Source organism: Sorghum bicolor, chromosome 8 (genome assembly GCF_000003195.3).
Source record: "Sorghum bicolor cultivar BTx623 chromosome 8, Sorghum_bicolor_NCBIv3, whole genome shotgun sequence".
Classification (NCBI taxonomy): Eukaryota; Viridiplantae; Streptophyta; class Magnoliopsida; order Poales; family Poaceae; genus Sorghum; species Sorghum bicolor.
The window spans coordinates 566,818-581,683 of NC_012877.2; the positions used below are offsets into that span (position 1 = coordinate 566,818).

Here is a 14,866-nt window from a genome sequence, read left to right on the forward strand (position 1 = left end):
TGCCTTTCAAGCATGCTTCAATGTATCTAACACAGTTTCAGTTCTGTAAAAAAAAAACTGTTTCTACCACATCGTTGAGGAGGATGTTTAAGATATCAGTGTGGTGTGATCATGAAGATCAGTTGAACTATGACAAGAAGGCACACCGAGTATACATAGAAGCTGATGTTTTCAAGGTAGACACAAGGAAAGATAGTGAGGCCCAATACGTGGTGGAACAAGTCACGGGCTCATCATGGCCCAATTGTCGGACAACAGCGGAAGCGAATAGGGAAAATCCAATTTATTTCCTCAACTATCGTATTGGTAGTTTGATTTTGTTTTCTGAACTACAAAATTAGGTTTTTACCTCCTCAACTTTTATTTTTTTCATCTTGAGTGGATTTAATGTTGGTTTTACTCATGTAGTGCCATGGTATAGAAGTAAATTGAAATAGAAATATAATAAAAAAATCCTAAAATTAATAAAAAATAATTTTTCACAAATATTTATCCAAATATTTTTATATAAAAAATAATGCAATTAAAAAAATCCTAAATTCTGGATTAATATTAGGAATTTTTTACCATGGAAAACTATGAAAATAGTTTTAGATTATTTTTTCTAAAATGATGTTATTTCTTATGGTGCCTAGCTTCAAATTATTTGAATCGTTATGGACTTGTTTTGGTGCTTATTTGCTAATAGAATATCTCGTTATCTATTATAATTAGTTGATGTAGGTCGTCCAAACCTTCAAAATTATAATAGATCTTATACCATTATTTAAAATTACAATTGGACTGAGTTGGGCCACAGTGTTAGCCAACTTGCGTTGCCTCAGTTTTTTATTAGGTTCATACTTTTGATTTGAAGGCTCTGTGTTGGTCTGAGTACCGAGGAAGAGGAATCAGGAGTGTCAGGGGAGAGAGTTGGGATGAGAAAAAAAAGACACGAAAGTGAGTTGTGTAGGAAAAAATTCTTGGGAAAACCCTTGGGATATGGTACTGAGAGGGAGGATTTGGGGTCTCCATAAAAGAGAAACTTGAATTTGGTTTGTTGGATTAAGTCTTTTTTTTGTTCTACTGTAGAAAACAATAGAGTAGGGGCTCTATTTATTGTCCCCATTGGAGATGTTCCAAGTCCCATCTCCTAGACATGTATTCGACACTCACTACGCTTCTAGAACTTTTTTTTTTCACCATCAACTGACCAATGTTTGTTATGTTTTTGCTTTGGTCCTTAGTCTTTTTCTGCGCTACTGACATCCTATTCTCCTCGTGTTGCTCCCCTGGCGAAGGCCGTTCAATACAACTCTTACCAATTTTTCATATGTGATCGATCCTTTATTGCATTAGCTATCATAGGTTTTGAAAACCGTTTGATTTAAGGTTGGGTTAAACACAATCTGATTGCAACATACATATATGATCATTATTTGCTAGCTATTATTTATTATCTAAAAACATGTTTGACATTGAAGGTTAGGCACGCTCCGATGCCTCGCCTTGAGCCCACCTTCTCTAATAACTTTGGACGATGAGTCGGTTTCAAAAATGCCAAGACCTTATACCTTACCTATACCTATGAGTGGTTAGGCCTAAACATGGCAACGGGCAGAAAAAATCCGCGTATCCGTGGGCACCCGACCCAGCGGGCGTGGATTCGAGCGTCAATCTATGCCCACAAGCACGGGCGCAGGTAGAGGTCTGTGCCCAACAAGCAATCTTACACAGGTAAGAAAATACTATGCCCACACCCGCAAACCCACAACACCCGCACTGCATGTGGGTCCATAACACAAGTGATATATATGGCTCTGTTTAGGGTTCCCACTTCCTAGTCTCGATCCAAATTTCCCCTTCATCCTTAGCGCCGCCGTCGCCCAAATGGAGACACGAGTCACGCCACTTGCAAAGTTGCGACTCCGTGACTCGTGTCGTGAGTCCGCCGCTCCGCCCAGCGCCTGTGGCCAAACCCTGGCAGCCGGCACCACCGGGCCACCGCACCATCGGCCGGCCAAGTACCAGCGGCCAGATCCCACACACTGGTCTCACGAGTCACGAGCTCACGTGCGGTGGCTAGGCGCCAGCGGCCAGATCCCAGCACTCCCGCATCTCGCATTGCGCACGGCCTCACGAGCGCACGGCGTTGCGTGTGCTTGCAGGACTGCCGCCTACTGCTCCTCATGTGCGGCTCCTCTGCTACGCCTCCTGCTCTGAGGGACCAGCGCCACCGCCTCGTCCAACCCCCGACGCCGACCTCGCGCGTCTTCCTTGTCGGGTATGCGGGCATGCCCGCGAGCGAGCCTTGCCCGCGGTTAGCAGGCACGGGCATAGGTTCCTACCCATGGCAAGTAGCAGGCGCGGATGTGAACACAAGATTTTGGTTGCGGGCGGGCATGGAAAGCCATTATCCGCGCGGATTTTTTCCGTTGCCATCTCTAGTTAGGCCCTATTTTAGTTCAGCCATATAAACTTTAGTCCCTATAACATCGAATATTTGGACACATGTATGAAGTATTAAATATAGATTATTTACCAAACTAAAAACACAGCTAGGGAATAATTCACGAGACAAATTTTTAAACTTAATTAGTTTATTTTTTTGAGAGAACTGGAGAGGCCTTAGCCCTGCAGGGATTTATTGATTTTTTATAAAAATATTCACAGTTTACAACAACAGAAATAGGAGGGGTGAGTTAAGAGATAAAGAAAAAGTTGAAAAAAATGAGAGCTAATGAACCATCTATTATAGCTTAATTAGTTTATGATTGGACACTAATTGATATAGTTAAAAATGTGCTACAATATTTATTAAAATTTAGTGTCTCCAACTAAACACCCCTTATTATAGAAGGGAAAAAATACTAGAGAGGGTCGATTGGCTCTGCTTGGTGTCGTGCATTCGTGTGCGCCAAAACCAAAAAAAAAAAAAAAAACTTGCGTAACGGAACGGAGCACGACCATCATCAGGTTACCCCGGTCCCCGGATACCTCGGTGGATCTACTAGTCTACCCAACCGTTGCGGTTCCCGAGAAAGCGACCAGGTGGGCCTCCAGACCGAGACATTCCCCGACCCAGCCCAAACCTGAGAGTGGCTGATTGGGCCCAGTCCAACACCGCTGCCTGTTGTTCGCCTCGCAACTAGCCGTTGAGGAACATAGAAGAATTAATTAAAGGACCGCCCTCCAAATCCTCGTGCCCGTGCCCGTGCAGTGCAGTGCAGGTGGGGCCCTTTAACTTTCTGCTCTCCTTCTCCTCTCGCTACTAGCCGTTGGCGCCCATTCCTCTCCTCTCGTCTTCTTCACAGAGCAGAGCTTGGGAGAGGCTCCTCCATTCACCCACCGCAGCCAGCAGCAGCAGCAGCAATCTCTACTGCTGGCTCTCCTTCCCGGCTTCCTCCTCTCTGCTCCGTCCCGCTCCTAGCTTACCAGCTACCTCTCCCCTTCAATTTCATCCGAAAATCATCACCCACCACCACCATGCCGCCGGCGCGGAGGCCACCACCACCACCGCGCCTCCGCAACCGCACCACGGGCGCCGCACCACCGACGCTCCTGCTCCTCACCCTCCATCTCCTCCTCCTCCTCCTCTCCCCACCACCCACCTTGGCGCAGCACCACGGCCACCACCCGACAGGCGACGGCGTCGTCATCTCGCAAGCGGACTACCAAGGCCTACAAGCAATCAGGCACGACCTCTCCGACCCTTACGGCTTCCTCCGCTCCTGGAACGACAGCGGCGTCGCGGCCTGCTCAGGCGCGTGGGCGGGGATCAAGTGCGTGCAGGGCAGCGTGGTGGCCATCACGCTCCCCTGGCGCGGCCTCGGCGGCTCACTCTCCGCGCGCGGGCTCGGCCAGCTCGTCCGCCTCCGCAGGCTCAGCCTCCACGACAACGCCGTCGCGGGGCCCATCCCGGCCTCGCTCGGATTCCTCCCGGACCTCCGCGGCGTCTACCTCTTCAACAACCGCTTCTCCGGCGCCATCCCGCCCTCCATCGGAGGGTGCCTCGCGCTGCAGGCGTTTGACGCGAGTAACAACCGCCTGAACGGTGCGATCCCGCCTGCCGTCGCCAACTCCACCCGCCTCATCCGCCTCAACCTCAGCCGGAACGCGCTCTCTGACGCCGTCCCCGTCGAGGTCGTCGCGTCCGCGTCGCTCGTCTTCCTCGACCTCTCCTACAACAACCTCACCGGCCCCATCCCCGACGCGTTCGCTGGATCCGACAAGTCGCCGTCTTCCACCACCTCCAAGCTCAGCCTCGACGACGACGACACCAGCAGCGACGACAACAAGGAAGCCATCACAGGGAGATACCAGCTCGTGTTCCTCAGCCTGGCGCACAACTCCTTCTCCGGGCCCATCCCGGAGTCCATCACCAAGCTCACCAAGCTGCAGCAGCTCGATCTCTCCGGCAACAGCCTTAACGGCACCATCCCGGCGCAGCTCGCCGCGCTGGCGGACCTCAAGGCGCTCGACCTCTCCGGTAACGCTCTCGCCGGCGACATCCCGCCGGGGCTGGACAACCTCACCGCCACGCTGCAGTCCTTCAACGTTTCCTACAACAACCTCTCCGGCGCGGCGCCGTCCTCGCTGGCGGAAAAGTTCGGGGAGCCCGCGTTCACCGGGAACGTCCTCCTCTGCGGCTACTCAGCTTCCACGCCCTGCCCGGCGTCCCCGTCCCCCGCGCCGGCGTCGCCCGCTGAGGAACCGTCGCGCGGAGGACGCAAGTTCGGCAGGAAGGCGCTCGTGCTCATCGTCGTCGGGATCGTCGTCGGCGTCCTCGTACTGCTGCTCCTCTGCTGTCTCCTGCTCTGTTTCCTGAGCAGGAACAAGAGGTCTTCCGGCGGTGCTGCCGGAACACGGAGCGGGAAGCAGGCGGCGGCCAAGGAGGCTGGTGGTGCTGGCGTTGGTGCCGCCGCGGCTGGGCGCGGCGAGAAGCCCGGGTCCGGTGCCGCGGAGGTGGAGTCCGGTGGCGATGTTGGCGGCAAGCTGGTGCATTTTGATGGGCCGCTCGCGTTCACGGCCGACGACCTGCTGTGCGCCACCGCGGAGATCATGGGGAAGAGCACCTACGGCACGGTGTACAAGGCCACGCTCGAGGACGGCAGCCTGGTGGCCGTCAAGCGCCTCCGGGAGAAGATCACCAAGGGTCACAAGGAGTTCGAGGCCGAGGCGGCGGTGCTGGGACGGATCCGCCACCCCAACCTGCTGGCGCTCAGGGCATACTACCTGGGACCAAAGGGGGAGAAGCTACTCGTGTTCGATTACATGCCCAACGGCAGCCTTCACTCGTTCTTGCACGGTCAGTTTCCTTTCATTGTTCAGTAGTACTATATTTATTTCTGAATTCTAATATACACTATGATTCACAATTCATACAAGAAATGTTTGGGACAAATTGAAAGGAAATTTCGCTAAGTATTAGAGAATTTGTATATCAGCAGTTCTAGCTTGGTAGCTGCTGTCTGCTGTATGTTTCAGCAAATGCTTGGTGTGAGCATCTACAGATTCAGTCACTGGAAGACTGATACAACTGTAGTTCTGTTAGCTGGATCAGCTTGACTTGCATGGTTTGCAGAGTTTTAGCAAATGTTCTTGATTCAGGAGTTGTAAGACTGATAAAAAACTAAGTCAGTCTGAGGTTCAGAGCATCAGCAGAATCGTTCAATAGTATGCACATGGACAGACTGTTGGGGTGCAGATTCGGGCCAAACAAGGGATGGATTAGGATTTGTAGTTAAGAATTGATTGCCTCAACATAAAATTTGTTGATAATTTGTCCACAGGTAGACATCTTTCGGTATTCAGAAATCAGAACCTTTTGAACTAAAACTTTGTAACAATTGTGAACTGAAGCTCTCAAGTTAAACTGACGCTGTTTCATGTGAACTGGACCTAACAATTGATAAATTAGTTATTCTTTGTTCAAGTAAAGATTTGGACAGTAACTCATCAGCAATGAGCATCATTCAGTTTTCTCTATGAATTCCGCTGATAAATTTGTTCCTAGTTTATTCATGTCATTTTCTTAGTGTCCATGCGAACTGAACTCTGCACTTTGACACTGAAACTGACACTCTGAACTTGATGTCTGCTAATAATGATCTGTTCAGCTCGCGCTCCTAACATGCCGGTGGACTGGGCGACGCGGATGACCATCGCTAAGGGCACGGCGCGTGGCCTGGCCTACCTGCACGACGACATGAGCATCGTGCACGGCAATCTGACGGCCAGCAACGTGCTCCTCGACGAGCAGCACAGCCCCAAGATCTCCGACTTCGGGCTGTCGCGGCTGATGACGACGGCGGCGAACTCGAACGTGCTGGCGGCAGCGGGCGCGCTGGGGTACCGTGCGCCGGAGCTGTCGAAGCTGAAGAAAGCCAGCGCCAAGACGGACGTCTACAGCCTGGGCGTCATCATCCTGGAGCTGCTGACGGGCAAGTCCCCCGCCGACAGCACCAACGGCATGGACCTGCCGCAGTGGGTGGCGTCCATCGTCAAGGAGGAGTGGACCAGCGAGGTGTTCGACCTGGAGCTGATGCGCGATGCCGCCGCCGCCGCGGGGACGGCCACCGGGGACGAGCTCATGGACACGCTCAAGCTCGCCCTGCACTGCGTCGACCCGGCGCCGGCGGTCAGGCCCGAGGCACGCGAGGTGCTGCGGCAGCTCGAGCAGATCAAGCCTGGTCCCGACGGCGGCGCTGGGCCGAGCGAGGAAGGTGGCGCCACGCATGTGCCGGCGGCTTCTGCTTCTGCAGGAGATGATGAGTAGCAAGCAGCGCCAGGCGGGAATTACGAGAAAAGAAGCAATGGTTTAGCTAGAAAGAGAGATATCTAGGAAATTCTTTGATTTGTTTGTTCGACTGGAGGGATTGGATTACCCACCCCTTTCATCATTTCTTGCGTTTCTAGGTAATTTTCAGTTTGTATAGGCAAATATTATTTGCACTAGCGCCCTACGAAGAAGGATGGAAAAGAGGAGAATACTACTAGTATTAATAATGCAATTTTTTTTCCTATTTGATTTACTTGTCTGGCCATGGATGAGGGCGGTGAATCGGTGATGGATCAGCATGAGTGCATGACTAGGTTCTGAACTTGCTACTGTTTGTTGTATTGTACAGCAATAGCCTGAATTCACAGATTTGACAGTTACAGGTTTGCAGTAGTACTGAGTTTGTGTTTTGTGAATTGTGAGATCACTTAAACAACAAAGCAAAAGGCACCTACTAATACTACTAGTCAACTGAAGATTTGAGTGATGCATGCAAACATTTTACAACAAAGAAAGGTCTGGTTCAGTCAGATGCAAACAACACCAGCAGCTCTTCTAGGAAACTCAACTATCACTGAGGAATTGATACTGTTAGTCATTGCTTCAGTTATAGGGTGGGGTTTGAAACTAAATACAGAAAATGTATCATCAGTTCAGTTATGTCAGTCCCTTATGCTTGCAGGACTCTGCAGGCGAATTTTGTGAGCACAACGACAAATACTTCCATGCAGATATTGTGAGATGTTCAGACAACTGAGAAAAATGGAAAAGAGAAAAATGTATACTACTAGTACTAATAACACATTTTTCTATTTGATTTACATGTTCATGGTTGGGAACTGAGGATGGTATGAGATCATGAATAGTTCATGAATTTTGCATAGTGGTTCATGCCATCCAACAGTTGGCGTTCCTGTGGGTCAGGTCACGGATGGAAATTAGCTAGAGGATGGATGCAGTTGCCCAGCATGAGAAGCATTTTTTTAGATAAGGAGCATGAGAAACAGTTGAACTGAACCATCAAGGTTAACCCCTATACTTATAATCATACTGCTGTAATGTAATTGGGGTGGCAAAACGCACCTAGTACTAGTCAACTGAAGAAGCTTTTCCAATCAGCTTATTGGTTAGGCAATGCATGCAAAGGTGATTTAGTGGGCTAGTGGCAGACTGGCAGTTACAAAAACCAATTGGTTTATTATTTTCGGTGGAGACAAGTAGAGTGTAGAACGGAGAGCAACAATTAAGGAATGAAATTGTTATTGAAACCAGAACGAATGGCGCCAGGAAGTACCAACTGACTTTCATAGCTATAGCGTGATTAGTTCACAGTTACATCATGTCCTATTGAAACGCACAGTACCATGGCAGGATATATAAATGTACACCCGTAAGGGACGAGCGAGGAGGCACAAAGAGCACTAGTAGCTGCAAAGTAGTAGTAGTTCGGTTGCTTCCCGAAGCATAACTCTTGGTTTTTATATTTTGAGACAGTGGAGGTCACCAAATTCAGCAATGAGATATAGATGGACAACAGAAAATCCCACATGTGTGGAACTTCACACCAAGCAAAAAGGCCCACGCATGCAACTATACTGAAGCAGCGACGACATATTTATCGGAAGGGTGACCGTTACTCCAACAATCGGCCATTGTGATTAGTCTTGAAGTATATATTTAAGTTTTGGGTGCTGAAGCAGCATCAATATCGTCATCAGAAGGGCGCTCGTTACGCAAACAATCGGCCATTGTGATTAGTCTTAAAGTATATATTTAAGTTTCATGTAACACCTACATCAAACCTGAAGTGTGTATGTATAATGATATATACACGTATACTATACTATAGTACTATGTAGTATAAATCTATGTAATGTAGTAGGGAAGCACATGATAATCAGCTAATGATCTTGATCCTTTAAAGAATATATGATGCTTTCGGCCTCTTCTTCAATTGGGACTTAGCTCAAGGCAAGGAGACTGCAAGGAGATGGAAGATGAAACTAAATAGACAGCTTCAGACATGATAAGTACTTAATAAGAAAACAATTTGCGAAAGTCTAAGGCTAAAGAACATTGTGCTAAATCTGTAATATTTTGTTTTCCCGTGATGGGTCATTCTAAAGGTGGTGACCACGGGTAGGGAATTTGTCCCAGCTGCAGCCATGCCATCATTCATTTCAACATCGACTGCGTTAGATGGAAAGAAACACAAGAGAAGGAAGAACAAAAGAACAAAAGATAAGGAAGGATTAGGAAGAACAAAGGATAAAAAGATTCTAACATTTAGGGCTTCTTTGGAAACTCAAATCCCTAAATTAATGACAGGTTAGATGTAAAGAGACTAAAGAAGCTTGTCCAGTCAGCTTATTGGTTAGCCAATAAGCTATATACATTTTGATACTCAATTTAGTTAGGATATATTTTTAGTGGACTGAAATAATTAAAACATACTTGTTGATGAACTGAAATGAACATGAGATGACGTGCTCGTCACCTTCGACCAGGCCCCCGGCGGCCGCTACTACCTGTCTACCTCGCCGCGCGCGCCTACGCCAGCGCCCAGGGCGTCCCCTTCGACAACACCACGACGACGGCCATCTTCGACTATGGCACCACCGCCGCCGCCAACAACACCAGCAGCCCGGCGATGCCGACGTTCCCGGCGTACAACGACACCGCGACGGTGACATCGTTCACGACGAGCCTCCGCGGGTTGCGTAAGGCGGAGCTGCCGGCCCGCGTCGACGAGAGCCTCTTCTTCACCGTCGGCGTCGGCCTCTTCAACTGCTCGAGCGGGGAGACCTGCAGCGGGCCTAACAACACGCGGTTCGCGGCGAACATGAACAACGTCTCCTTCGTGCTCCCGTCCACCACCTCCATCCTGCAGGCGCACTACGCCAGCGGCGGCGCAACGTCGGCGCCCGCCGGCGTGTTCACCGCCGACTTCCCGGCCAACCCGCCGGTGACGTTCGACTACACGGCGCAGAACGTGAGCCGCGCGCTGTGGCAGCCCGTGCCGGGCACCAGGGTGTACAGGCTCAAGTACGGCGCCGCCGTGCAGCTGGTGCTCCAGGGCACCAACGTGTTCGCCGCCGAGAACCACCCCATCCACCTCCATGGCTACGACTTCTACATCCTCGCCGAGGGGTTTGGGACAATGTTTTAAATAGCGGGCTAAGACGTTTAGCGGTTCATGTCTAAAACAGCTAATAGCGGAGCTAAATCGGGCTATAACGGAATATAGCGGCTAAATTGTACATGAACACAAATAGCGGCACTCTGTCTCAAAAGGCTATAGCGGGCTATAGCGGCAGCTATAGCGGGATATTTAAAACTATGGTTTGGGAACTTTGACGAGGCGACGGACACCGCCAAGTTCAACATGGATGATCCGCCGATGAGGAACACGGTGGCCGGTGGGCGTGCCGGTGAACAGGTGGGCGGTCATCCGGTTCGTGGCGGATAATCCGGGGGTGTGGCTGATGCACTGCCATTTGGATGTGCACATCACCTGGGGCCTCGCCATGGCGTTCCTGGTGGAAGATGGCGTTGGGGAGCTCGAATCTCTGGAGGCGCCGCCGGCAGACCTGCCTGTCTGCTGAAAGCCTGAAAGCTGGCAGGCTCCAAGCAGCATTAACAACACTTGCAATTTCTAAGTTTTGGCCATTCATATCTGGTAGTTTAATTGCTTGGTATAGATTATTTGGAACAACATCCATGTACCAATTCATATATATTTTTTATTATCATCACAGCACAACCTAGCTGTCTAAGTCAAGAGAAACATTCTTAGCAATTTAATTCAATAATGTAATACTTATTGTAAACAAAGTGCTCTGTACTTAGTTCACTGAAGTGAAGCTGACAGCACAGCACGTTGAAGTATCCAACATTCCAACTGCTGCCAGTCACATACTCCTTCCATACCCGTAAAGAAAGTCATTTTGGACAAGGTTTATGTCAAGCATTGGAAATATCAATCATAAATAATTTTTAAGTTGTTGAGTTTAGAAATATGAAAACCATATGAATAGATTTGTCTTAAAAAATACTTTCTTTAAAATATACATATACCACTTTTTGATAAAATACTTTTTGATAGAAAACCCATTGCAATATATCGCGTGCAGCCCAAACGCTCATATAACTCCACAACAAGAGTTTACACGTGCAAGAGGCGCAACAACAACGAGTTACAGACTTACAGTACGGTCCCATTTGCAGACACAGCATTGAAGCATACAGATGGATATTGACCCACGTGACAGCATTAGAATTTTAAAGAAACAAGGCTAGAAAAATTAAAAAAAAAACATTTTGAATATGATAGCACGGGTTGATGGAGGACTATATACATAATTACAAATCCCAAACTTTTCAAATTCGCTGCATCCATTTAAAGTGAAGAGAAAGCTTCATGGTTCACTCGTACACATGTGCATAACAGAGGCACCATAAGTATAGGCTGCCCTTCTGGTTCATTAATCATCACGAATGACAGCATATCACAAACAAATACAGCCAAAACCAGCCCCAATGGTGCTCCTCTACTAAGCACACCTTACGCAGCCCAAGATGCTCCCAATGAGCCACACACTCACACTGGACTCGGGCAGCAGCTGCTTATTTGCTGCTACTACTACTACTACGTCCCAACATGGGTATGGTAGCCAATGCAAGCTGAACTGAAAACCACACACAAGGAGCAAGCAAGCACACTCTCAGGTAGCGCTATGCCGCTGGCTACCAAACGACGGGGTAATCAAGCTCAAACTAACCACACAATCATGATATGTGCCTGTTTCTCGGAGTTGTCAAGCTGAAACCACACACAACAACAAGCACGCCTGCAGCTAGTACATTAACTGTTGTAGCCGCCATGGTAGCCTGTGCATCAACGAAGATGCTACCTAGCTAATCAGCCAGCATCCAGTCCACATGTACAGGCACACACATGCATCGTACCAATGGGAAGTGTGGCAGCATCCAGCGCAAGCCACACATCTCCCGTCTCCCGTGAAACACGACAATTCAGGATTAATTTCACCTGCACATGCAAGCAGATTAATAAATTACACAAGAGATGAACATTGTTACAAGAAACCCTTATATGTTTAAATTGCTATTGGTTTCTTGTAATATGTGGCAGCTTTTAAATCGCCTCTGTGCTACAGTGCAGCTACTAAATTGAGCAGTTGGCACAGATATTCAATGACTCTATTTTCCCAAGTGCTTCTCTTATTATGTTTAAATTTGTTATTACTCCCGTTGCAACGTACGGGCATAGATAACAAAAGGTGCTCTATTGGCACAGTGAGGCATGTTTTGCTGGAGCATAAAAAAAATCCAAGAAATGATTTCCATGGGTGAAACATATGAGTTCAGGACAACAAATAGAAAGTAATGGCAAATCAGGGTAAGCTAAGCATAAACACAGGTACTCACATAATATTTCCGACGAAAAAGTGGCTCGCCTACAACCTAGCAATTTCAACTGCTGCACATAGCTAATAAAACCAGTTTCCTACCACTTCTACCCCACCATACAGAGTACAAAACATACACAGCAAGCATATCCTACTGATGAAACAACATATGAACAATCATAGGGGAGGGCACATACATGCAATGTAGCTTGTATATCCTGTTGGTCAAGCCACAAATTTCAGGCAGCGTGTATCATTGTGTATGACTTGACAGCGGCAAGAACAGAACCGTGTTCCGCACATCACACATGTGTAGTTTGCAGAACTACCACAAACTGAGCAGTAGTGCCGTCGAGATGAAGTGCTAGGTGGACCCATGGCAGCCCTCAAATATGTTGGGACATGAGGAGGAAGGGATTCCAGATTTGCCTGTCATAGTTCCAGAGTGAAAATCTATTTAAGTAACCTACTTACAAAACAAACATGACAAGAAACAAACTTATAGCACAAGGTTACTTACTTCTTGTAAGACACCCATGAATGATCTTGCTGCCTTTTTCTCCAAAGCTTTCCCTTGCCTTGTCTTGCGTTTCATAATCTTCGACTGCTTCTTTTGCATAAGGACTGTAGAAATGAAATTCAAACACAAAAGATGGCTTGCATCATCGAACTTTAATATGAGTTGAATGTGCATCCACAAATGCACAACCCAAAAGGCCTATATAAGTATAGAACACAAATGCAACATTTACAGAAACTGTGAACACAGGAATCTTTACAGTTGACAAGTTGCAGCCTTGTATAATGTGGAGTTCAATATATCTATAAATAATTTACTGACTTTAGGGGCATTCCAGATGCTAACAACACAAGGTTGACAAGCTGTAGGCTGTAGCATGTGGACCTCAAAGGTGTCCAAAGACTGGCTTTAGGAGCAATTCCAGATGCTAATAACAGTCACCTTAAAATATTTTGTGGGGTTGTTCATGCCAGATGTGTTGAAGAAAAAGTATGTTTCAAATATTTCCTTTGAAGGATAGTTTTAATTCTTATCTAGCGAATCCTTTGCAAGGATAAGAAATAAAGAATGCTGTTTTTTTCCTTTGCAAATTTGATGCTGGAAGCCATATCAAAATATGTCATACACAAGAAATCTGTGTTTCAGCACTTGTCTTTTGCAAAGAGTTAACATTTTGTCATCGAGCTTGTACATACTGTATCTACCTTATCCTTTTTTTTTTCACACCATGACATTACTATTACCGAAGCTAAACGAGAAATGAAACTAACCAGGGTCTTCCTCATCCGTGGATCCGTACTCATCATCATTAAGATGTACCACCTCAACCCCGGCATTGTCGCTCTCAAGAGCTTCAAGGCGAGCTAAAGCAGCCTGCATGGCATTACAGACATTGAGGTATCCATAACTGGGTAGCAAAACATAAAAGGGGGAAATAAATCTCATTTCATGAACGAGAGGGAAACGATTTTGATTGGAATAGGAGGAAGAGGGGGAATCGGTACTGCAGGAGCAGTCAGTCGAATCACCCGTTGTCTCCTCTCCGTTACCTGGGCGCGGTTGTCAGAGCTGGCGAGCGCGGAAGCCATGCGCGAGGCCATCCGGCGCGTGCGGGCGCTGGTCCGGCGGAACGGGCCGATGTTCTCCTCCCCGTCCATCTCCGGTCGCCAGCAGCAGCAGCAGTAGCAGCAGGCAGCGGCGGGTGGCCCTTGAACTGGAGGAGCCGGCAAGTGTGGAGACCGCAGAGGCGTGGCGCGTGGGATTGAGCGGGCGCCGGCGACGGTGACTGGTGGTGAGCGCCGGCGGCCGGCGCGCTGCAGGTGATGATTGCTACTGGGCTCCCCGATGTCGTCTCTTTTCCCATGGGCTTTGATATGTTTGGGCTACTGGGCTTGCCGGATGCTGGGCCAGGCCGTCTTGGTGAGGAGGCTGCCTTGCCGCAATTTTTTCCAGGCCTTATTTAGTTCACCCAAAAAATCAAAAACTTTTCAGATCCCCGCCACATCGAATCTTGCGACACATGCATAGAGCATTAAATATAGTCAAAAATAAATCTAATTACACAGTTTGTCTGTAAATCATGAGATAAATCTTTTAAACCTAGTTAGTCTATAATTGAATAATATTTACCACAAATAAACGAAAGTGCTACAGTGGTCGAAAATCTTTCGTTTCGGGAACTGAACAAGGCCTAAAGAAGCGAAGCAATTAACCCCAGTGTCTGTGTGCAGAGTTGAGACTTGAGAGGAGGGGATAAGAGTTGCAGCGATCTCATCTCCCCATGTCCATTAACCAACAAGAATTAAAGTAGTTTATTTACGGCATCCAGGTTCAGCGTTACAGCTCAAGAAAAAAACTAAAAAGAAAAGAAAATAAACAGCACTAAGGGATACAGTGATACAGGACTATCCACACTCGCAGAGGCATCAAGTTCATACACTAATTAAGTATAAACATGAGCTGTTTTAGCAGCAACTTCATCATCAGCTACAGCACCATCCTAGGCGTACGTGCTGGGGGGTCAAAGGCTCTCTATGGCCTTGTGTAGATGCGAAATCTTTTTGGATTTCGCTATTGTAGCACTTTCGTTTGTTTGTGCTAAATATTGTCCAATCATAGACTAACTAGGGTCAAAAGATTCGTCTCACAATTTATAGA

At 47.8% G+C, this 14,866-nt stretch overlaps 2 protein-coding genes, 1 long non-coding RNA gene and 1 pseudogene across 3 annotated transcripts; 2 read left to right on the top strand and 2 right to left on the bottom strand.

Moving 5' to 3' along the window:
• On the top strand, positions 3,225-7,013 carry LOC8055501 (probable leucine-rich repeat receptor-like protein kinase IMK3). Its single transcript, XM_002441638.2, has 2 exons — positions 3,225-5,287; positions 6,099-7,013. The coding sequence occupies exons 1-2, from the start codon at positions 3,466-3,468 to the stop codon at positions 6,755-6,757; spliced, it is 2,481 nt and encodes an 826-aa protein (XP_002441683.1). The 5' UTR covers positions 3,225-3,465; the 3' UTR covers positions 6,758-7,013.
• LOC110429843 lies at positions 8,443-9,346 on the bottom strand. Its single transcript, XR_002447033.1, has 2 exons — positions 9,258-9,346; positions 8,443-8,740 (listed from the first exon to the last, which is right to left on the bottom strand). It is a non-coding gene; the product is annotated as an uncharacterized LOC110429843 (long non-coding RNA).
• Positions 9,382-10,637, top strand: LOC8055502 (annotated as a pseudogene).
• Positions 11,138-14,049, bottom strand: LOC8055503 (SWR1 complex subunit 6). The gene is made up of 5 exons (XM_002442616.2): positions 13,759-14,049; positions 13,480-13,582; positions 12,710-12,813; positions 12,387-12,618; positions 11,138-11,810 (listed from the first exon to the last, which is right to left on the bottom strand). The coding sequence occupies exons 1-4, from the start codon at positions 13,864-13,866 to the stop codon at positions 12,415-12,417; spliced, it is 519 nt and encodes a 172-aa protein (XP_002442661.1). The 5' UTR covers positions 13,867-14,049; the 3' UTR covers positions 11,138-11,810; positions 12,387-12,414.